This window comes from Anser brachyrhynchus, assembly GCF_964034855.1.
Source record: "Anser brachyrhynchus genome assembly, chromosome: 4".
Taxonomy (NCBI): Eukaryota; Metazoa; Chordata; class Aves; order Anseriformes; family Anatidae; genus Anser; species Anser brachyrhynchus.
The window spans coordinates 4,171,473-4,193,997 of NC_137698.1; the positions used below are offsets into that span (position 1 = coordinate 4,171,473).

At 44.2% G+C, this 22,525-nt stretch overlaps 1 protein-coding gene and 1 long non-coding RNA gene across 5 annotated transcripts in view; both read right to left on the reverse strand.

The window, feature by feature from the left end:
• Nucleotides 1-293: 293 nt before the first annotated feature.
• Nucleotides 294-22,525, reverse strand: part of MCUB (mitochondrial calcium uniporter dominant negative subunit beta) — a 39,178-nt gene continuing 16,946 nt past the window's right edge. For all 4 annotated transcript variants that reach the window (XM_080592148.1, XM_080592147.1, XM_080592146.1 and 1 more), the window contains exons 2-8: nt 8,646-8,721; nt 8,174-8,344; nt 4,028-4,132; nt 3,658-3,818; nt 2,645-2,848; nt 1,375-1,491; nt 294-496 (exon numbers count right to left, since the gene is read on the reverse strand). In XM_080592148.1, the coding sequence (XP_080448274.1) occupies nt 419-496; nt 1,375-1,491; nt 2,645-2,848; nt 3,658-3,818; nt 4,028-4,132; nt 8,174-8,344; nt 8,646-8,721 (912 nt within the window). In that variant the 3' untranslated portion in view covers nt 294-418. The remainder of the gene's footprint in view (nt 497-1,374; nt 1,492-2,644; nt 2,849-3,657; nt 3,819-4,027; nt 4,133-8,173; nt 8,345-8,645; nt 8,722-22,525) is intronic.
• Nucleotides 8,728-18,696, reverse strand: LOC308195169. Its single transcript, XR_013951301.1, has 3 exons — nt 12,981-18,696; nt 11,376-12,546; nt 8,728-11,208 (listed from the first exon to the last, which is right to left on the reverse strand). It is a non-coding gene; the product is annotated as an uncharacterized lncRNA (long non-coding RNA).

Below are 22,525 nucleotides of genomic sequence, written 5' to 3' on the forward strand. Positions count from 1 at the left end.
AGAGAACAGAGCTAGTGAAAAGGAAACAGAAAGCAAATCAGTAATACTTAATACAAGAGTTACTTATTTACTAAGCTAGCGCTAGCGCTGTGCTATAGTCACAGTCCTAAAAAGACAGCCCTTGTTCTAAAAAACATCCCTGTCATTTTTACCAGGAAGCAGAATACCTCCATTTTACTGAAGCGATTTGACAAATATCTGAAGAACGTTGCTTCAGCAACTTCCTTAAGGGACTGAAAACATAGAGCAAATAAAAATAACGGCAAACAAAACAAAGCCATCAACTGAGCAAATCATTTTTATAGATATTTATTGTAATTTTCAAAACTATAGTGGTCAAAAATATCCAGTTTCTATAGGGTAACTAAATGTTCACATCAGGTTTGAAAGGACAATTCTAATGTATACCAAAACAACGTCAGTCCTTGTTAGTAATTTCCTGGATCGGAAGTCTCAGGTGCAGAGGTTGGCGTAGACGCCTCAGGGATTCTTCTGCCTGCAGCACAAGAAAGAAGACATTGGTCTTGTGCAAGAAACCAGACGAATCACATGGAGGACGCTGAACATTTACAGACAGGTCATTCAGCCCATCTCCAGAGAGCAGTGTATGCCCTGTTACACCACCTTTCCCCCACCCTCCCCAAAGGATTATTTTCCTGAAATTACAATTACAAAACCCATACTCGCAGTCTGTTGAAAAAGTATTAGACTATCTAACCTTATGCCAGCTTTGACTCATGAAACAATACCCTTAACCACAGGTCTTGAACCAAAATTAGGGGTAGTTTCAATATTCTTTAATGACACGCTGAACACTGGGTCAGAGATGGGATGGGAAAATAAGAATTGAGGAGTAGGATCTGCTACTTTTTTTTTTTTTCCCCATGAAGACCACATTGTTTCTCCCAAGCACACACCCCACCTTTTCTACAATACAGGAGACCGGATGGAAATCTTTTACCTAAGGAGTAGGATTAAGCTGTCAAATGCTGAACTCTGCAGGAATGTCTCCTTCCAAGGAAGGGAGAAGATTGTGTTACCTCATCAGCGCCGCAAGCCTCAGAAAGCAACACAGCTATTCTATTAGAACTGCTGGGAATGCAACATAGTCAAGTATGGAAAAAGCAGATGTGCAGGGCTCAAAAACTAACCTGTCTGAAATTTAACTCATGCACTCTCCCTTACCGACGACGTACTAAAGTAGTCTACATGTCAATGGCAAACACTGGATGGTTAAACAGCTCAAACTGGTTGATAAGCAACGCGCTGCTCTGAATGTAACAAACCTTGAGGTCAATTTCTGTTAGCTGAGAGTTTACTGAAGAAGTCTTAACCCAGAGGCTACTACATTATTTAAGGACTGTATTTAAATACCTCTGCTACGTCTTCTTTTAGTTTGTTGTACTGTTCCACATTGAAGTGCTTGGCTTTTGATTTCCGGTAGAAGTAGTGGAGGAACTGCCTGTCCTTAACATCAGGGTAAAGGTAATCCTGGTGAAGAAAGAGGGGCACGGATAAGAGGTTAGCAAGAAAAACAAGTAGAGGTCAGAAAAATTCAGCCTGTTTCAGGAAGGTTTATCTAGTTCAACAGATGTGTGCACAGATGCACACACAATACGTGCGCTGTTAAGAAGCTACATGTAGAGGTGTGATCCTAAGAGCCTTTCAGACACATGGTAGAAATCATTTTTATCACATCTACAGGAATTCTCAATCATAATAATGACATAGCTTGATCTTCATGACTGAAGCCACCTGAGTAAATGGATATGACTTTCCAAGGAGGCAGAGAAAGTTCAACAGTTATTTCTCCAAGACTTTCCATCTCAAGAAAAGGTGCCAACGGCTGTTCTAAAAAGCCAAGTAGTAATCTCTGTATTTAGAGATTTATGTATATCTATATACGTAAAGTAGGAATACCTCAGCCCTTCTTACAAATCAGTGAGAAGGAGTAAAATTCAGAGCCAGCTGTTCATAAGAATAGACACATCCCCCCTTTTCACTAAAGGAAACTGACATCTCATGAGGTCTATGGATCCATTGGTATTATAGAAGGAAGCAGTGGTTACTCTTCCACATAGCTCTTTAGAAAACAAAAGAGTTTTGTATCACAAAGTCGGACATCCAGATGTCCACTTTGGGAGTAAAGTACAGAGCTAAAATAGGAAAAAGAAGCTAAGTCTTACAGGATTGCCTGTATTGTGCAGCTCAGTTAAGATCTGTTGTGTTTTTTTTGTTTGTTTGCTTTTTGTTCATGAACTGGCACAGCATTACTAGCTGCTCTCCCTTTACAGCAATGAGCCAGGTGCCATTTACTATTGAAAATGGTCTACCAAGATCTAAAATAAAAGGTAGATTTCATTCATCACTTCTCATTCCCTAGGTTATGAAGTCCTACAGGCAGTAGTAGTTCTGCTCAGCACCTGGTCTGCAGTGCACATGTAACAGTACCTGGCTTGACTTCAGATAACGTAAGGTGTTGTATCAGTCCCATCAGAAACCAAACAAGCCCTCATCTGATGGCAAGGCTTCATACCAAATTATGTGTTCATCAGAGCCCAAAACATTATGATTTTCAGAATCAGTTCTTCTTTACAATACTCTTCTTTACAATACAATAGACATTTCCAGGAGGAGGACTCACCTGTTTAGTAAGAACAAAGTAGGCATAGAAAGCCATGGCACTCCCATAAGTGATGAAGTACGTGACCGGCTCCATGATGTCCCACGAGTAGACCCACCACGTGAGCCATGCCAATGCTCCACCTTGTGTTGACATCAGAGCTAAGCCAACCCACAGAAGCCTGGAGGTCTTTGCATCTGCACTGTCCATGATTTTGGCTTTCATCTAGGGAGAAGAAATACGGGACCCTGTTCAAACAAACAGTAGTTGAGGAGCTGCTTGTCAGTTGCACCATATTTACTCCTGCTGGGCTGGATTCTTCTTCAGTACTCTCCTTTCACTGACTTAACCTGTCAAGTAAGAAAAGGACTGAAATCCAAGGGCAACCAGACCTCTTGACTGCTGTGCACCAACAGATGCTGCTGTCAAATCTCCCCTCCCCTACTAGAGATTTACATCTGCTGGATTTCCACTTATCATTCAAGGCAGCTCTGGTTGATGCTGAGGCTGTCCCCACGCAGCAGGTCTGAAGCCAAGGAAAAGTTTTTGCCCATCCTGTCAGGCTCTTTCTGGCTTCCTCTGCTCAAGTTTGGTTACCTTAACTTGCCTCAGATCAACATTTATACTTTCTCCTCTTGGATTACAGCAACCATTAGTCCACACAATCTGCCTTGATGCCTTGTTGACACAGAAAACCCTATCCTAAACCACAGATGATTTTTATCTCACTATTGTTTTTTCTGTAATGAACTCAGAACTCAGCCAGCAAAGTGGATGCTCAATCCCAATGCTAGCCATGTGTCCAGGTGTTGTGGTTTCTACCCAGGGAACACACAAAGCAGGAGGGAGAAAGAACTGAACTGAAAATTATTTGAATTGAATTTGAATTGACTTTGTTTGCGTGACAAACACAGCAGACACACCCTAGCCTTTCATGCTGATCTTCTTCTATCACAGGACTTACTCTTGATAAGAGGAAATGCTTTTGTATTTTAAAAAAATAAATAAACAACCCCCCACCCTCTTCTTCCAACCTGTTCAAGAGGCATCAGCTGTTCTTTCAGGTGGTCCAGTTTCTGTAGCAATTCTCTCTCCTTCCTGATCTGGTGATCTTCTAAATGCAGAGCCACGAACAGTCTGTGAATCAAGGATTTGATATCTTCCATTTCAGTAGCATGCTCACTACTCAGCTTATCTGAAGAGAAAGTGTTTGTCATATGAAACATTTCAAGAATCTACCCCTCTCCATTCTCTCTCCCCACCTCAACCCCAAAAGTAGGATCATCCAATGGTACAAAACCACAGAGAAATTGTTTTCTCCTGAGAGGTTCCACTTGTCTGAGATTTCCCACTACTCTCACTAGATGAAGTGAGATAATCAGAGTTATTAAGCATGGCTCTTACCTTTTACAGGAGGTGACACACTGTATGCTGTGCTGTTGATAAGAAGCTTAAAGTCATTCCTCAGTAAGACCTCCATCAAGGTTGCATCAGAAACCTTGCTACCATCTGCGGATGAAAGATTTAAGCCATAAAGTATTCCAATTGAAAATAATCTTAAACCTTACCTGATTTTCATTAATGTTTGCCATTATTACCCAGTAACTGATACTAAACAGTAAGGAGGAACACATTAATACTGAGTGTGTGCCTAATGCCTTCTCTACAAGTAGCATTCGGACTTTACAGTTCTCTCAGTGTCACTAGGTTTTACTACTACTTTTACTACTGTTTCACTAGGTGGTCTTCAGTGCTTTACCCCAATGCGACTGTCCCTCTGTATTACACACATTTCTCACATTTAATTTCACCATGCTCTTCAGTATTAGCATCTCTATTTGCATTGTTTGGATAAAGGAGACAGTATCTGGCTGCAGACCTTCAAAACACAAACACACACATAACCAAGGACCTGAAGCATGCAGGAAATTTTGAAAAAAAAAAAAAAAGTTATTTCCCCAAGCAACTCCCACTCAACAAATAATAATAATAAATAATAAAAAAAACATATATAGCGGTCATTAATGAAGAAAGTGTCTCTCATAAGAGATTTCATAATGCATATCTGAGCAAGCCTTTAGAAAAGGAGGCTCAGGGCTTACTTTTAAAAGCCTCATTGAATGTAAAAATCAGATCTGCGAATATAAAAATGGATAGAAATATAATGATATTGTCCCTAATATGAGCAGGCATATTGTATTCTCTTGTGTTATGATTATGACTAATACTGGCACTCCCAGCGCAGCCGACCTAGCAAAATTCACACACTGGTAGACTTGTGGTGTCTTGAACAACAAGTTGCATCCATGTGAGAAATGGATCCCTTCCTATCTGACATTCAACAAGAAAGGGCAGAGGGGATTCAAAACCTCTGCTGAAATTTGAAGGATCTGTTCTGTCCAGTTTTTTGTTTCCCTGTTTGAAGGGGCCTGAAGTTTGAAGCAGCAAAACCCACCACCTCTCTTTAGTGCATTACCGCTATTCTCACCTGCTCATGTCAGTGCCTATCACAGCTCAGCGCAGCTAAGAGGCACGGGAACACGTCGCACCCCACGAGGAGCTGAAGAGACAGCAAAGGCCCTCCCGGAGTCAGCAGCAGCAAAACGTAGCGCTGGCTCCCTGGAGCTCTCACTGGCCTGAGCCCAGCAGGTCCCAGAGCGACCCAGCACCACCGGGGGGTCGGGTGGCTAAAGAAGCCTTGGACACATCACCGTGGCATGCGGGGCTCAAAAGCCAGAGCCCAGCTGCTCCCCAATTCCTGTTTGACCTGGTCTTCATTTCCTGCGTGTGGCATCTTCCCCTGCCCCTGCAGAGGGGTGCGCAGTAGCAGGAAACAGAGGCTTTATTCTTGAGATGAATTATGATCAGGCTACAAAATACGATGAAGATTTTTGCATGCAAAAACTTGTCCTGGTTGACTTTTTTTGTTTGTATTTTGTTTGTTTTTTCAATTATTTGTTCACTGTAACTCTGCGCCCTGGCCCCAGCTGCTGAGATGGAGGCTGCTGAACTCCACGAGCTACTGCACCATCTGGCTCCCCGACCCACCTGACGTGGGTAAGAAAGCAAACCCGGAAGGCTATTGCTTTCAGTCCAAAATCTGAAATGTTAATGTGCCCATCCACTTATTCTGCCCACCCCCCCCTTTTCTTTTAAACGGTGTAATAGAACATGAAACCTCATTTGCATGTAAATTAAGGTGACATTTATAAAGTGACATTTAAGCAAAAAAATCCTTTGGAAAAAAATGCCAGACAGGCTCTTTGTTCTGGATCTGATACAACACACATTTATTAACCTGTCCAACCTTTCATTAGCTGAAAAGCAGGAAAGTTTGGGGAGGAGGGCTTGTTTTGTTTCAGAAAATTCCATACGGGCATTCCTACACCTAAGCACAGGTGTTCAAATGTGGACAAAAGGATATTTTTTGTCTACAGAAATTCTGCAGATCTGCCGACAACGAAAGTGGGCCATCAAGTACAGCACTAATGCTTTCATTTAAGGCTGGGCTTCATTTACTGGCTAAATGACACAGAAAAGTGTCTGCATTAAATCAAAACTTAATAATTTTTCTTTAGTAATAAATGTTTCAACTCTGAACACTTGACCAATAGTTTCTCTTTACAGTATCAGTTTCCTAATGAATTAAACATCTAAGCTGATCTCCTCCTTTACAATTACCCGTCACTTGAAAATACAGAGTAGAGAACCAAAACAGTTTTAATCAGAGCAGACGGGGTTTTTACTCCAAAGCTGGGGGTTTAAACAGATGAAAACAGCCCGAACTAGGTGAAAACAGCCTGAACTGTGCTTCACAACCAACTGAAGTTCGCACTGAAGCAGAATGAGTAGTTAACGTGGAGCTTTCCTGACATAACACAGAAAGATGGGATTCATCACTGAATCACAGACACTTATTTCATGGATGTTTCTGCAGAGACAGCAGTACTGAGAGGTGACTGTTTGCATGTTCTTGGTTAGCCCTGCCTCAACCTCCTGAGGAATCATCTTCAGTGAAAACTTGCATGTTAAGGGGAAGGCCAGCTGCTGACAATGATGATTTGCCACAGTGCCTTCTGAAAAATACAGGACACTCTCAGAAAATTATCTTTTTAAAGAGAATTTTCTACCTTTGCTATCCAGCAGATAGAACATAAAATCAAAACCATGCACAAGCTCTGGCATACATGAAGCTCACGCATGCGCTGGGATCCACACAGATCACACCTCCATTGATCTAGAGAATGCAAATACATTGCTCTATGTGATATTTTTCTGCTTTACTAAGTCAACTTTCAAAGACAACCAAAACAGCTTCTCCAAGATCCATGGCTTCCTAATCTAGAAGCATCGATCTATTTTCAGTCCCTGCAGCTCCCTGAACTATCAACCAGGAAGAAAGGGCACATTAAGAGTGCACACAGTTATGAACCTTTGGACAACCTGCCCTGACCCCATCCTTTCTTCTGTGTGTTATCTGATGGAAAATAAATCTTTTAATAGGGATATACCATCTTTTTTTGAAGGGTGGTGAGGAGTTGGGTGTGAGGAAACAAATGCTTTTAGTTAAAGGGCTGCACACCTCCCCAGAAATAACCACTTGCATTCGCTGAAAATGAGGGGAAGCCAAATTCAGGCATCTGTTGTGTCAGATTCAGCCAAGAGAGCTGCACTTCAGCTGTATGTTTGAGATCAAGTCCTCTCCTAGGGCAGGAGTCACCCAACTTTTCAGAATTGCTGTGCAAAAACTGCAGAGTGCCATCAAAATACAAACCAAGTTGTCTCAGAAATAAAGTGGAAAGCCAGTTTAACTAACTGGATGTTACCTTTCAGCAATGAGTAGACCAATGAAGCAAAACACATGAAAACGCTGAGCTTAAGAAAATTACCGGAATGAATGGGACAATGGAATAAACAACATGCTACAAGGAGAAAAATCATATCAATGCTAACATGTAAGTATAGCCTTTTCTTTTCAACCCAAGGGCCCCGAAATACGGTACTCCAGCTGATTAATGAAACCTCTCTGAGTTTCAAAGAGCTGCCCTTTATCATTGCACACATTATCTGGTTGCTTAGCTCCTAATACATTTTACATAGGAGTTCACATTTGCATTAGGGGAAACAGATTCTTCCAGCTCCAGAGAACAGGGAACAACTGGCAGACACCGTATTTAGGAGCCAGACTGGTTGCCTTTCAGAACAGTCACAGAGAACAAGGACAGAAACAGATACCAAGGAAACCAGAAGAGACTCATTTATTCAAAAACAGCAGGACAAAGAGAAGCTACCAGAAAAAAAAAATAATAGAGGAAACTAGGAAACTACTGGGGAAGTTATAATATGTCCAATTCTGCATTTTAAATCAGCCTTTCTAAAAAGACTCAGATACTGAATTTGAAACACCAGCAAACCTCAGAAGTATTCAGGAACTATCCCAAAAGCAATGATGCTAAACGTGATAGAGGACTGAAATCGTTTCAAGTGAGAAGTACAAAATGAATTAATTCCTTTTTAAATCAACTGAAGACAGACAGGAATGTAAGATACCTGTTGCAAAGACTTCTGCTTTCACAATTCCTTTATCTTCTCTCTGTACATCTTTCAGGAATGCCCCCACTGTCGCTACCATTGGTTTAACAGCAAACTGGCAGCGTTCCCTTCTTGTGGGCAACGTCAGAGTTATCACGGGAAGACCATGCCTGTAATTAATAGTCACTTCTGGGAGAACAACAACAAACGGAGTGAAAAAAAAATATTGTAAGTTGCAGCTTAACTTTAAAAGTTGTTTTTAAAGTACAGGATGAATAAAGAAAACCAAGCATTACATTCTACATTTCCTTAATGCACGCATTATGATGTCTTCTGGAACATACGTATGACAAGCAACTAACTTCATCTCAGAGCAGAAGCCACACCACCGAGCCTCGTGAGATACGTGCTTGCATCTCTCTCCTTAGCAGATGGAGACAAGCACCCTTGTCCCGGGGAAGCTGTCCGAAGACCCCACCAGGAGCCTTACCATCAGATGGCACCAGCGTGCTGTAGCGGGCTCCTTCCCGGCGCGCCCAGGTCCCGGTTTGCCTCCAGAGCTGCACCTGCAGCACAAACACAGGGAGCACGTTTCAGAAAGGTTAGGGTGCAAGGGGGGTCTCGGCAAAGGCAGCACCCAGCCCACCTGGTGTTCTGCAGCACCCCGGCATCTGCAACGTGTCCTAAAAGCGGGCACGACGTTTACCTGGAGTCTTACTGCCGAATAACAGAATGGCACTCAATTATATCGGATAAAATAAAAGCCACTACAGCCCAAGATCGCTCCCCTTTGCTTCATGATTACATACTATTTATCAGAAGTTAGCCATTGACATGCATGGCATTAAAAGACGCCACTGACAACGCAGCTTGCCAAAGCTTGGCAGGCACACACGAAGCATCCCCTCTACGCTACACCCCCGGAGTAGTGGGCAGAGATGACCAGGACCACTCGTTCCTCCGGGAAGCTTTAGGGATGATATACCACATTTGTCTGAAGGCCAAAGCATTTCAGGATCTGCAGGCCAAACCCCTTTGAGAAGGCAGGAAAGGCAAGCTACAAGTGAAGAAGGTCTCTTCACTGAAACTGCTTGTTGCCTTCACGTGATTTGCTTTTAAAGAATCACAAGCTCGACTGCTTGGACACGAATGTCCCATTAGGATAAACACAACATTTATCTGTGATAAATGAATCTGTCATGCATCGTGTGTTTCAAAGACACTGACTTTGCCCTGGGTGTCTACCTGGAACAAGCACTTTTCAGGAATAAATAAACTAAACCACACTAAACCACTCCGGGGATGTCCAACACTGAGAAATTTGTGTAATGCAACCTTCAGGCAACAAAGGCAGTCAGAAACCTAGATGAAATAGCAAAATACCTTAGACACGAGTATTATTAAACACACACAAGGGGTAGCAGCCCAAGAAAGCCAAAAAGCTACAATACACACTGTAATTTGGTCATTTCCTCACCCAAGTAGAAGAGTTTCCCTGCAACAGAGCACACATATACTTACCTACCACCAGACTCCGTCTGTGGGAGGCAATTACACACACACACAAATTTAGAAACTTACAGCCTAACAGCAAGGAGAAGACGTTCAGAATTTGATCTGTTTTACGCAGAAGACCCTGAAGCACGCAGGTTATAACAGCCCGTGGTAATACTCAGTAGCCTTCCATACAACTGTAAACGTGTGTTACTTGTTTCTTCTAAGGGTTATTTACAGGTTTGGGTTTGTTTTTACAACACAGACTCTTGACATGCAACTTTGCCATCACAGTCTAGATGCCTGTTGTCCAGCCCTCCCCAGACACTGAACCGCAGCCTGCCTGTATCTGAAGGTTAATTCATTGATTTTGCTGTGAATTTGGGCATCTATTTTGTTTATGGAGGAAACAATGCATTCAACAATGAATATATATTTTAATATATTTAGTAACTAATATAAATGTATTAAATTAAAAAATTTAATATGTTCAATTCAGTTTATCAAAATGAGATCTGTTAAGGTATTTAATCCTATTATTCCCTAGACTTTAACATTTACCACTCATGATCCATTGAAAGCATCTTTGTATGCAGAAGACTATCCATTAAAACCACCAGCAAAGAATTTGTGAAGAAAAGCAAAAGCCATGGACCAGTAGAATTGAACTGAGCTCCCGGTAATGAACTCTTTCTCTGCAAGCACTAGGTGGATTAACTGGGAAGCACGAGGGGCTGAATTAACCTTCTCCCTAGGCCTCCGGATTTAAATCTCCAGTTTCAGCGAAGTTATTAAATCATGTGCTTGTCCCCTACAGCAGAATTGCCGTGCCCTTTTCACGCTGCTTGGAACAGCAGCTGCTGTGCCACTGACAAGGAAATGAAGGCAGCCATCACCGCAGCTGAAGGGAGGGCTTTGCGCTGCAGGACCAAGGCACGACCGCCTGCACGAGCACTGCTGACAGCTGGAACAGCCGTGCCCCGAGATGGCTGCATCACAGCCTTGAGATCCCGTAAGAACGATCTTGCTAACTCTCTTACATGTGAGAGCTCACCTAGCCACAGACAGGCTAAAGAGAGATGTTTTTAAGCCTTTCTGCAACAGAAACGCACGCACCTGGCAGGATGTCTGGCTACAAGCAGCCACAGTGCAGTCACAGCCATGTGCTGAAATCTGGCCAGGGGCTTGTGAGCAGCATTCAGGGGTTTGTTCAGGGGTTTTTGTCCTCACCTCACACAGGACGCCTGGCAGCAGTGCTCGGCCACGGCACAATGGCACGGGTTGAGGGTAGGACCCTGCCAGCAGAAGCCACCACGAAATTAACACACGGCATGGTAACCGATTGGAGCAACCCAATGTAGTCAGCGTGGAAACACCAGCTGGTGCACAATGGAAAATACGTACAGAGTTTAAGGAAATATTTCCATTCCTAAGGGTCTCCTTAGGTTCCAAAGGGCTTAGGTTCCCAAGGGTACCTCCTGTCTCTCAGAGCAGGCACGCCGCCTCTCCGACCTCAGCAGTGGCACTTCGGTGACTGGGTCACAGCACAGCTTCAGGCACTAGTGCAGCAGCACGACCGAGCCAAGCAGCCAGAAACAGGGTGGGGGAGAGACGAGAACAGCAATATTGCTTTTATTTTATGAAAACAAACTAACAAACGCGTAATTTCAATCAAACATACCACCAAAATCCACCACTTTTGAGAGTGGCAAACCACCGAACCTACCTACATCGTATTTTCTGAAATTAACTGATCCGGTGAGCAATCTTTTACGAGGCTGGGTGACTGCTGCTGCAAACTTAAGCTCAAATTTCTGCGTGACCAGTTTTATGTAAGGAGCTAATATCACCCTCACTATAGGAGGGAGCATGAAAGCCTCCGATCTCTCTCAGCACTGCATATGCAAATACAAACCATAACTTCTGCTCTGTGGAAAATTGCAACGCAGGCAGGGAAAGCAAGAACAAAAAGAGCACTTTTCTCATGAAAAAGCTACCTTGCATAAGGAATTCTACAAAAAAAAAAAAATCACCTGTGGACTTTCTGAGAACACCATTTGATTTATTCCATTTTGGTTTGCCTTGCCAAAAGATTATGAAAAACTCTGAATCAAAACGCAGCCGACCAACAACTACGTATTTAAATCTGTTTTCTTTGCTTGTATAAACCTGAGAAGATAGGGCACTTTTGTTATTTCAACAGCAAAAATGGGGTACTACTCCCGGAAGGCTCAGGTCCTCTCTCAGCTGCCCGAAGCTGCTCGTTGCAGCCAGGCAATTCCTGTTCTTGTAGCATGAGGGGGGCTCGGCAGTGCCTCAAGGCAAACTCACAAAGCAGCCTTTACAGAAAAATTAGTGCCACAGCCTGCTACTGTCAACGCTATGGTCTCCCATGTTCCCATTTCCTGCTCTCTAAGGCAATGGTAAGAAAGAAAAGCACACTAACACAACACACTGCTCCACTAAGCGTCAGCTTTCCACCCTTTATTTTAATTACGCTGCATTAAAACACACAGTAATTAAAACCTATCTTGCAGCGAGCCTTCCAACAGCAACCCAGCGCTACACTTTTTCCCTGGGCAGGAGAGGAGGTAAAAATCCTGGGGGAAATCACCAGCTGCGATGCCTGAGGATGAGCCCTGGGGCCTCCAAGCGCCACCAGAAGGGGCAAGGTAGGACTCGATGGGGAGCGCAGGGAAGGCACCGCTCCAGATGCTGCCTCCTTGTTTTATCAGGAGGGGAAAAAAGCCATGTTAGCCACTGTTCAGTGGAGAGACATGCTACAGATAGCTGCTTTTATCTTCTGTACTGTCTTGCATATATATTTTTTTCTTCATCTCTAATAAAGACACCCAGAAGGTCTCTGCGTATTGAATGGTGTCGGCTCCAGCCTGACTCTAAGAGAAACGAACTGAGCAATTAATTCATCACGGAGTAACAATCTGCCATTCGAGATCAAGCTATCTCCAGACATTCCAGAAAGGTTAAAAACCAAGTGAAAGGAGGAAAAAAGCAGGTGCTGTCGCAGTCCACTGGGCTGGCAGATCTCGAACAACCGCGATTACCAAACAATGAATCTGTATTCAGCCCGGGTTTGCGATAACTGCACAGAATGTATTTCCCTTTCTAAAATGAGTCACCACGGCCTGTTTTGGAGATATCGACTGTTAGATTTCTGTGCTGTGCTTATAAGCAATCACACAAGCAAGAAAACAAGGTATCAGGAGCCCTAGCAGCCACCTACCATCATTTTGCAAGTGCTCGTTTGAGCTGCAAAAACACCTTCTCCCTCCCTCTCTTCAACTTTTCAGTAATTTGCCCCCTTGCTTACATTGCTTCTCTACTGGTCATAGCTCATCGTGCAACAACGGCTTCAGCACAAGTGGCAGCTCCGAGGCACGTTGCTGAGATTCAGCTGCGTCCTCTGGAAGGCTTCAGGCCAAACACAACCCCCCGCAGGAGACAGCACAGATTCTGGGCTAACCGTGCTGTGCTAGGCTGCATTTCACCCTGGGATGACACTTCTGACACGTGGGAGTATTCAGGATGTACTTCTCCTTCCTAAATTTAAAAAATAAATAAATAAAAACAATGACAAATATCCTTATTTTCCCCTGACTCAGACTTCCTGCCTTACCAGGGACCTACCACACCTCCTGCCAGATGATCCACGTGGCTCTATGGGGACTGCACTACAACACGTGCATCTCGACCCTGCAGCTCATTCCAAAGCCCCAGAGTATTTTTAAGCCCTTCCTCGGGGCAAATCCAAGTTTGAAAAAGTAACCCAGAGGCCTCTTGCAGCAAAGCAGTGATTTCAGTGTAAATATGTCCCGGTGATCTTGAAGAAGGAATGGCAACGCAGCTGGCCCTCACTTTTCAGAGGGAGATGACTTCCAACAAGCTTAAGGACGGGCCTTGAAGTGAGACAACTATACAAGGAAAACGTATTACTAGGAGGAACACAAAGAACCACCCAGTATTTCCTCTCGCTATTTTATCAAACCTTCTTTCTCTTCCCTTCCTACACTGGGAAGCAGATCTAAAAGCCTTCCCAAGTCCAAGGCACCAGAAATCTCGCATCTTTATCCAGTTGCGATCGAGCCCGGTTGCCCGAAAGCCGCTGTTCTTCCCAACCTGCTTCACTTTCAGGACGGGAGACAGGATCCAACAGCTAGAAGGAAGTCTGCAGATCCTAAAGGGGTGAGGTTTTGAGAGGGAGGGATTACAGCGTGAAAATGTATTTGCGCTTCACCAAAAGTGAAAGCAAGCCTACATCCGAGAGCTGTGCCATCTGTTCTCCAACACCACTCCAGGTCCGAAGATTAATTTGTCAGCACAGACAGGATTTGTCATTTGTCCTGCATAATGCATCTCTGCTCTGCTGCCATGCTTTCAGAAATCCTGGCCTGGGAAATGCTGCAATATTTAAGGGTACCAAGAGGGACTTCGCTTTCAAAAATATGCTTATAATAGATCCCGTGAGATAAGAAAAGTGGGCTTGCTGCATCTCTTCCTACAAAGATCCTACAAAGAGAGTATCTTAATGCACACAGCTGTTTCCATATCTCCCTCCAAAAAAGTGCTCCAACTCATCTCTAGGAGAAACAGTAATTCTTCAAATTGCCAGCCAGGAAAAAGCTTGTTTATATTTCAGCTGAAACGAGATAAGAGAAGAGAAGTAACAGAAGGATGTGGAGTCAGATTTATACACTTAGAGGTTTACCGGAGTTTTAGCCAACTCTCGTTTTTCTCTTAAAGGGCTTTTGGGATTGAAGGCACCGGACAGGTTGTAGCACACAGGCAAAAAAAAAAAAAAGGAAGTAATTCAGAACAGAGAGCTGCTCCTTAGCACTTCCATTTAGAATGGACTCTTCTATTTAGCATACAACTAACCATACCCATCCCCAAACAATAAAAAGCAGGGGGGTGTTATATATACCTAAAAGATGAACTTCTGAGTTGTTTAAGCACTGTATTCCCAGGCTCTTTACTTTCGCTGTGCAGACTTCCAATGCCTCACAGCTCAATGCCTTCGGGCACTGCTTGACAACACCTCTGTTCCCCACCTCTCTAGCAGACTTCACCTCTTCCCCGCTGTGGACACGACCTGTTCCCTTCGCGTGTTCCTGTCTTGTAACCTCTTGGACCTCCCCAGGGTTTGACCACAAACCACGGGGAATCTTGACACGCCAATAAACCCAAGCGGCAACCATTGCTCACCTTTCCATTCGTAAAAATAATTCATTGCATGCTTCTTACGTGTCAGCAGCTAAATTTTATTTAGTTACCTTTTGAAGAGCGTTTCCCATCAGTTAAACTTGTGCTCCTGTTAAAATCCCGCGGATACAGCCACGGCCATGCTGAGCCCAGCAGGCAGCCAAGCAGCACACAGCCTGCAGCAACGTTTCCAGGAATGACCTGTCCATATAGTTATTTAAAAACAACAGACCATAAAAAGATGTCTTTATAACAAACACCCATACCTCTGTTCCTTCATCTATTTTTTTTTAAAGGTCTGCAGTTAGATGAGCCCAAAGACTTAGGGCAGGCAGCTGTAAATAGGTAGCTTTCCAATGGGAAACTACAATTTTCTTTTGATTAGTTGAAGAAAAATAGGCAGGGATGGAAGAACTGACAGATTAGAGCAAATCAAAAGCCCTTCTCTGTCAGTGGTTGGTATTAATATGCATGTACAAAGATTTACATCCTTCATAACAGACAACTGTAGAGTAATTCCCCAAAGGAACTCAGTGGTTAGTTTATATTCCAGCTTTGTATTCTGTTACTGCACTGTGGATGCTCAAACTACTTGCAGGGAGTGCTTAATATACTTTTTAATCTTGTTAAAAATTAACCAGAGAAAACAATGGCATAATAAGGCAAGTAAGCAGAAGGCTAATCGTTCTCCTTCCCATAGCTTCTGATGGGCAACATCAAAAAAATGTCTAAGGCAGCCACTATAAGAACATCCACAGCCAGAAACCAGAGAACTTAAGAATATAACTTACAAGAAACTTCAACAAGTTTTGTCAGGAACTGTAAAGCTGCCATTTATTAGATCCTGGCAGCAGGAAAAAAAATACAGATATTTAAAAAAAAAAAGAAAAAAAAAAGAGAGACAAAAGCCACAATGGTAATAACCTGTAAGCAACAAGATCCAAGGGGCCACTACAAGCACACCAGTGACCAGTAGGGTCACGAGCTTCCAGCCTTTATTCAGCGAACAGCAGCAACAAGCTGGGTTCAGCACCAGCACCCCAGCTACAGCACCACTTTACCTGGGAGGACAACTCCTCAGAGGTCTACATAAGCATTAGACCAAAACAAAGCAAAGAAGAACCATCAAACTATGAAACTCATCTGAGTAGATGACCTGTTTGTCTTCTCAGAAAAGAGCTCTGCTGGGAGAATGAGCTTCAAAAACATTCCTGCCAGAAGGGCGACCGCCAAATAAAGGTTGCTGCTAGAGCAGAGACACCCAGAAAATCCACTTCCATTTCTGGGATGAAAGAAGTGCAGCCGTGCTTGTTGAGGCCACACTTACCCAAGAGTTCAGCAAAGGTCCTGATGAGCATCTCCTGGCACTTGAGGACTTCTGTCTAAGGACCTACCACTATCAAATACTCGTGGACAGAGGTTTCCAACCTTGCCAGTGCCCCAAGAGACATGCCAAAGTGTTGCCAGATGTCAAGAAAAGACACTTTTGCTTCCTTCTCCATCTTTCTTGTGGAAGTCTCAGCTTCTGGAATGGTGATGGAAGAAGACTTTTCACCTAAACACACCAAAAGGCTGTGGCTTTGCTGATGCTGCCAGCTTCCACGCTGCTGACACCTGTCCACCCTTCAAAGTCTTGACTGGACGAGAAGCCTGCACATTCGTAGCCTTTCTGCAGAGCAGGCAAGGAGAACAAAGAAACATTTGCAGTAGAGATCTCCATAGGCTTTTTCTAAAGCTTATTATCCTAAGAAAAACAATTAAACCCAGTAAGAGAAGATCAAAGCCCCCGTATGCCCTGCATGGTGTGTTCGGATGCACCCGCCGTGCCCTCGGGGGGGTAAGCAAATCTGCATGCTAGCTGCTCGCTTTTCACCCCAGAGCCTTTGAACTCCAGGCAATTAGGAGCTGCTCGGCTTCCTCTTCCTCTATGAATTCACTCAGGACATTTACTTGAAGGGCTGGTGCAAAAGGCAGGGAAAGCAGCAGCCAAAAGCTCCCGCCCTTCTCCCCAGGCCCACCAAAGCATCGGCATCTGTCAGATGTCGTTCTTCCAACGCAAACAGATTATCCCCAGATGCTCTAATGCAACGACGGTAAGGCAGCATCTCTTACCCAGCTCCATACACCTACACGAAGCTGCCACGGAGGAACTGGGCCGCTGCGGCCAGCAGGCTCCCTGGTGCAACACCAAATAAAGTCTGCTTTATGCAGGCAACTTTCCTCTAAGCCATCTCCGGTAAATCCTCTCACCTGCCTAACTCACCAATTGAAGCTGGCAGTTCAAGCCCAGTTTTGCCTCCAGAGGTGTCCCCATTTGAGTGGAAGCATCGCTAAAACGAGCCCTAAAATAAGGTAAATAAATCCAGCAGAGTGCTCTGCGTCAGCTTGTGATGGTTACAGCCCGTCCTACGCAACAAGCCACAACTCACGTTGGGCACATTGCATCCACTTTCTCTTGATAAGAGCAAAAAAAATCATCCTTAGAACACTAACACACAAGGACAACCTTCATTTTAGATACGCTAACTAAACCATTTGCTAATGCTAATGACTAACAAAGCTAATGACTATAAAGTGGAAAAGTATACAAGCTGAATTTAAAGTTATACCTCGTCCCTAAAAGATAGGGACCCCATTTCTCCTTTTTGTCAGCTTTGATCTGAAGGAGTATGTACAGTACAGGTCACCTCAGAAGCTGCAAAAACTCCTTCCTCTGAAGGAACCTAAAGCATCTTCACCGTATTTCAGTCTCCCTAAATGAGGCAGTTATGATATATCTAAATTTCTGAATTTCCAAGTGGTGGAATATTTTCCAGGTGAAATTTCTCAGCTCACTGGGGGCAGCTCAAAGCTTTACAAACTCCGCCGACAGGAGGAGAGGGGAAAACCCCACTCCTTAACGCCCTGCTTCAGGCTGGGACTATCACCTGGAGTTATGGACCATCTGGGTTTTCCTTCTGCTGCGGCATTGTGGTTTGTAAAGGAACAAGACATCATCAGGCTGTATGTCTGCCTGCTCTAAGCAAGCCTCTGCTACGACAGGAAATCAGTTAACTGCACGGCCATTAGCCACTCAGTCATCAATATTTAACAAGTGCTCAAAGATCCAACAGTCTACATCCCTCCTACTAGGACGCACATAACGTTTGCACGTTAGAGCTGTTAATTATAAATTAAATGTGATTACAAGGAGGTTACTCAAAAGTGACACTTAACATCTGCTTACTGCTGGCAGCAAGCTTGCCGTTCGGTGCTACCAAATAACGGGGAGGAGCAACGCTGCTGAGGAGCAAGCGTGAGCTGCTCCACCTTACTGCGTTTACACAGCATCCTTCAAACAGCAATTAATTTGTATTTAGAAGAACTTCAAGGCATTTCTTCCCCCGCTTCCCGCTGGAGGCTCACCGCGGTGGTGTGAAGGCTTCGGCGTGAGGAGGGGGCTCTGTTCAGCAGGCAGGGGACGCACGGCTTCCCAGGCACGTGTGCTGCTGAGGGGAGAGCAAATCCCCCCAAGAGACTGCACGGTGCACCAGGCACTTCCCTTTTTGTGCCTTTTTTTTTTCTTTATTTCTAAATTCTTTTCCAAACACCTACCAGCAACAGGTTACCAAAAGCACCAGACCTAATGTGAACTCACAGGTTCCTCCTCCTTCACCCCACGGGCCACGTTTTAATGACGACCCTTTCCTTGCTGTTTGTTATTTTCCCAGCTCGTGACAAATCGCCTCCACCTCCTTCCCTTTCTCAGCACACCAGGTAGCTACGGGTGGGCTCAGGTCCCGTGCTGCATGCCACCAAAGGCCAACTGCTCCAAGACCCATGTTGCTCCTCACCCTTCACGGAACAAGCTCCACAGGGAAAGGTCCGGCTCCTGCTGAGGCTTACAAGGTTTTCCAGCCACCCACAGACATTACAGCAACACAAACCAGCAACTGAAAAGGCACTCGGCCGTGGTGGAGAAGCCCTCTCTCAGAAAACAGCAGCTCACTGAGGTTGTTGTGGAGATCAGGAGAACTGCTGGAGGCTGAAGGAGACAGCTCGTGGATTTCCACCTAGCAGAGTTAGCTGCAGCAATCAGGCCTTGAGATTTCCATATGCACACTTGGAGGGATCTGGGCTACATCCATCACCTAAAGTGTTTGCTTCATTACTGCATGGGACGAGAAATGAAGACAAAAGCATATGTTTGTGCATCAGGCTTTTATATCGGTGTGACTAAGTGTTATGTCCTCCTCCAAGTTGGATTGATGTCCACTTCTAAACCCCCTTCTTTAATCTCAGAAGGTACCTATCTAGAAAAAAAGAATATCCTCAACGTTACTCTAACGAGTAAGATATTTTAAGAATTTTCTCTAGAAAAACCACTCTGGTTTTGTGCTACAGGTCATTAATGGAGATGTCAAATCTGGATGACTGTTATACTGGATACGTATATTCAGCTTCGTAGGAGAGCAGAAATGTTTGCATGTAAGAAAGTGTATGGAAAACACGCAAGACAACAATCCTGTTTCTTCTTTTTCTTTTTCCCTCCCCTTCTTCTCCACCAGTCGTCTCCTCTGAGAAGCAATAAGCCACCTTCAGCCTTTTGGTAATAATACTCTTCGAAGATGTTTGAGATTTACGTTTCCAAAAGGATAAAGCAGATAACGTACCCAATGCACTAACGGCTAGCTGAGGAGAACAGGGGGGGTGCCAGACAATGAAAGCTCTGGGCATAAACACCTACGGCAAACACCGCATCAGTGAATTCACATGAGACCCACGGGTACCTCTCGCTGTGGCTGAGTGACAGAGCACCACTAACGTTATCTGAATTAATTCTCCCCCGTTCGAAATGCCACAAGTAAAGCTTACTTTTTATTGAAGGTTGAAAGCTCAACAGGCAACAAGCAGACAAATTAATCTGTTGAGCTAGCACCCAAACGTGCTATCTAGGATATACGTGAATTGAAGTTCATGTAAACAACCACACTGAAAGCTTAATTCGAGCCTTTGCAGTAATAAAAACTGAATATAATCAAATGCCTGATTCGATCAGCCAAACAGCAGAGCATTACACACATGAGGATGGCAAAGAGCTCTGTTATGAGCTTTTATTTTCCCAGCTTTTTATTAGAAAGAATTGCATGCAACGCATCGCAACGCATTAGCATCGTTTGCATGCTTCCCAATGCAACCGAGCACATAACCTTATTTAAGCTGCCTCAACACTATTTCAGCTGAGTTACCTCCTGAGCAACCAAAGAAAGCATCAAAAGGCAGGGACCCCTGTTTCCACCAAAATTTACTCGTTTGGGGGAGGCCTGAGTGTGCTCCTTCCCCAGTGCTCCGCATCGCATGCCAGCGGGTCGCGATCCGGTGTCCACGTCTCACGTGCAAAAAACACGCACACCACCAAAACACACACGCACACACCCCTCTGCCACTGAAACAACACTAGAGTCCAGGGAGAAGTTTTGTCAGTGCTGGCTATTGTACAAGAAACTCCCTGAATTCTTGCCCCGTTTAGCACTGGACATACTTAGACCAGAGCATCGCCGCCTGTTGGAACTTTACCTTGATAACTGCATCGTATGGAAAGGAGAAGACAAAAAACTTCAGGCGCTGGTGGTTTTTTTTCCCCCCTCCTATCCTGGCTGTTATTAAAAACAACGAGACAATCAAAACAGCATCAGTACAGACCAAAAAACACACCAGAGACACGTGGGATAGAGTGGACCAGTGGGATCGATCCTGCCTGACGTGCTGCATAACGCAGCAAGACACACCAGCGGGCAAGAGCTCCTCACAGCCCCCTGAAACACATGGCAGCACTGAATTCAGTTACTTTTGTATTCTCACTTCACTGACATCTTATTTATGAATACGACAAGTACAATTTAGTAGCTATTACCAATCAGCGTATCAGTAGCTCCATTAGGCTTTATTGGTTCCTACCTCAGGTTTGTCAAACGTCAAGATTTTAAACGGATTATACTATCTTTTGCAGACTCCTTCTACAGAAAGGAGGAAGACAATTTTTCAAGTGAATTTTACAAGGAGAATCGGCTCCAAGAATATAAATCACAGACGAAATGCAATAGAGATAATAGCAGAAGATTTCAAACAGCACAAACATAATCGGTGCTTACGGCTTCCCTGCAATCAGGAGAAAACTGCTTATTTTCTTCTCCTCTTGGTCAAGCCAGCCTGCTATTTCATACCTCCATTATGGCGTGAATGATTACCTGTTTCCTTACAAAACTGCATACCAGGCGGAACCCAGCCTTTGTCAAACAGTGAGTAACTGACTTCCCTGCCTTTCTGTTTTGAAATCCTAAGCCGACAGCTGCAGGCGGTTCCCCAGCAATCAGCAGAAAGTCTTTAGCATCATTTTAAAACAGAGCTCGCTTTTGTTTCGCAGTTCATCATGTTTCACATGCAGGCGAAGTGGAGTCAGAAGTAAAACTATTACTGACTTTAAGGGACTCAACTTTTTCTTCCATGGAAAGACAGGCTACGTCGAACACTAAGCGTTATCTCTAGAGGATTAAAGCAGCAAATCAAAGAACCCTTTTCAGCCAGAGTTTCACATTAACTGGCAGGTAAATGAAACCCTGAAAACCACGTGGACTGGGCTCAGCCAACTCCCAATTCACTTCGAGATTTTATTCTGGTAAGGAATGGTAACATTATTTTGGGTTTATTCAACATGATCCATCTCTGTTTTGCTGCCAACCAAGCATGTTCATTGTTTGCAGAACCTTACTGCTTGCCTTCCAGGCTCACCTCCCAGAACAGCATCCAAACAGCAAGGGGAAAAGCTCACACACTGCCTCGGCTCCCCGGGCAGGGAGGCGAGCAGCGGCCCCAGGGGCTGCCAGTCCTCACCCGTCAGAAAGAGATGCTGAAGCCCCACACTTCTTCACCAGCCACCTTCTCCACTGTGCTAGTATTTCTTGCTCCTTCCTCCTGCATTTCCAGTAGCTTTACATGGGAGTTTTGGTACGTGAGAATAATAATAATAGGCATTATCAAGAGATGACTTGTAGTATCAAGAGACAAAGGCAACTCGGTATTTATTCATACCAGACAGGAACACAAACATCGAGACCTCCTTCGTGAAGCTCCCAAAGACCCTCAGCAGGCTAAAGATTTTTTTTTTCCTTTAAAAGATGTCTGTCACACTCCTACCAGCATGCTGAACAGAGGAGAGATCCATCAGGTACCCCAGCACTCACCCAAATCCACCTGACCAAAGCGGCCAAATAGTAACAAACAAGGCGGCAACAGGAGAAAATAATCGAAACACAGAATTACAAACATTTCTGTTTGCCATCTGTTCTGTCTCTCTGCACTGAGCAAAACAGATAGTCCTTCTCACTGCCTACGAGATTAGGAAACAAAAAAACCTCTGGCTAGTAAGGCTTGCTTCACATCATAACATAAACACCACAGTTTTACTTCCATATAAACAGACACTAGAAGACAGGCTCTAACCTGTGGTTTCAAATGCCCAGCACACTGCCTGTGCCCGGACAGAAAGATGGCCTAGTGCTTTTGGCTGAAAGGCAATTTCTTAAGCAGCAAATTCATTGCAAAACTATTAATCTTCCAGCTCAAATTCATCTGTTTGGCTTCTGCCTCACGTTCTGTACAGCTGGCATCAAAGATGTC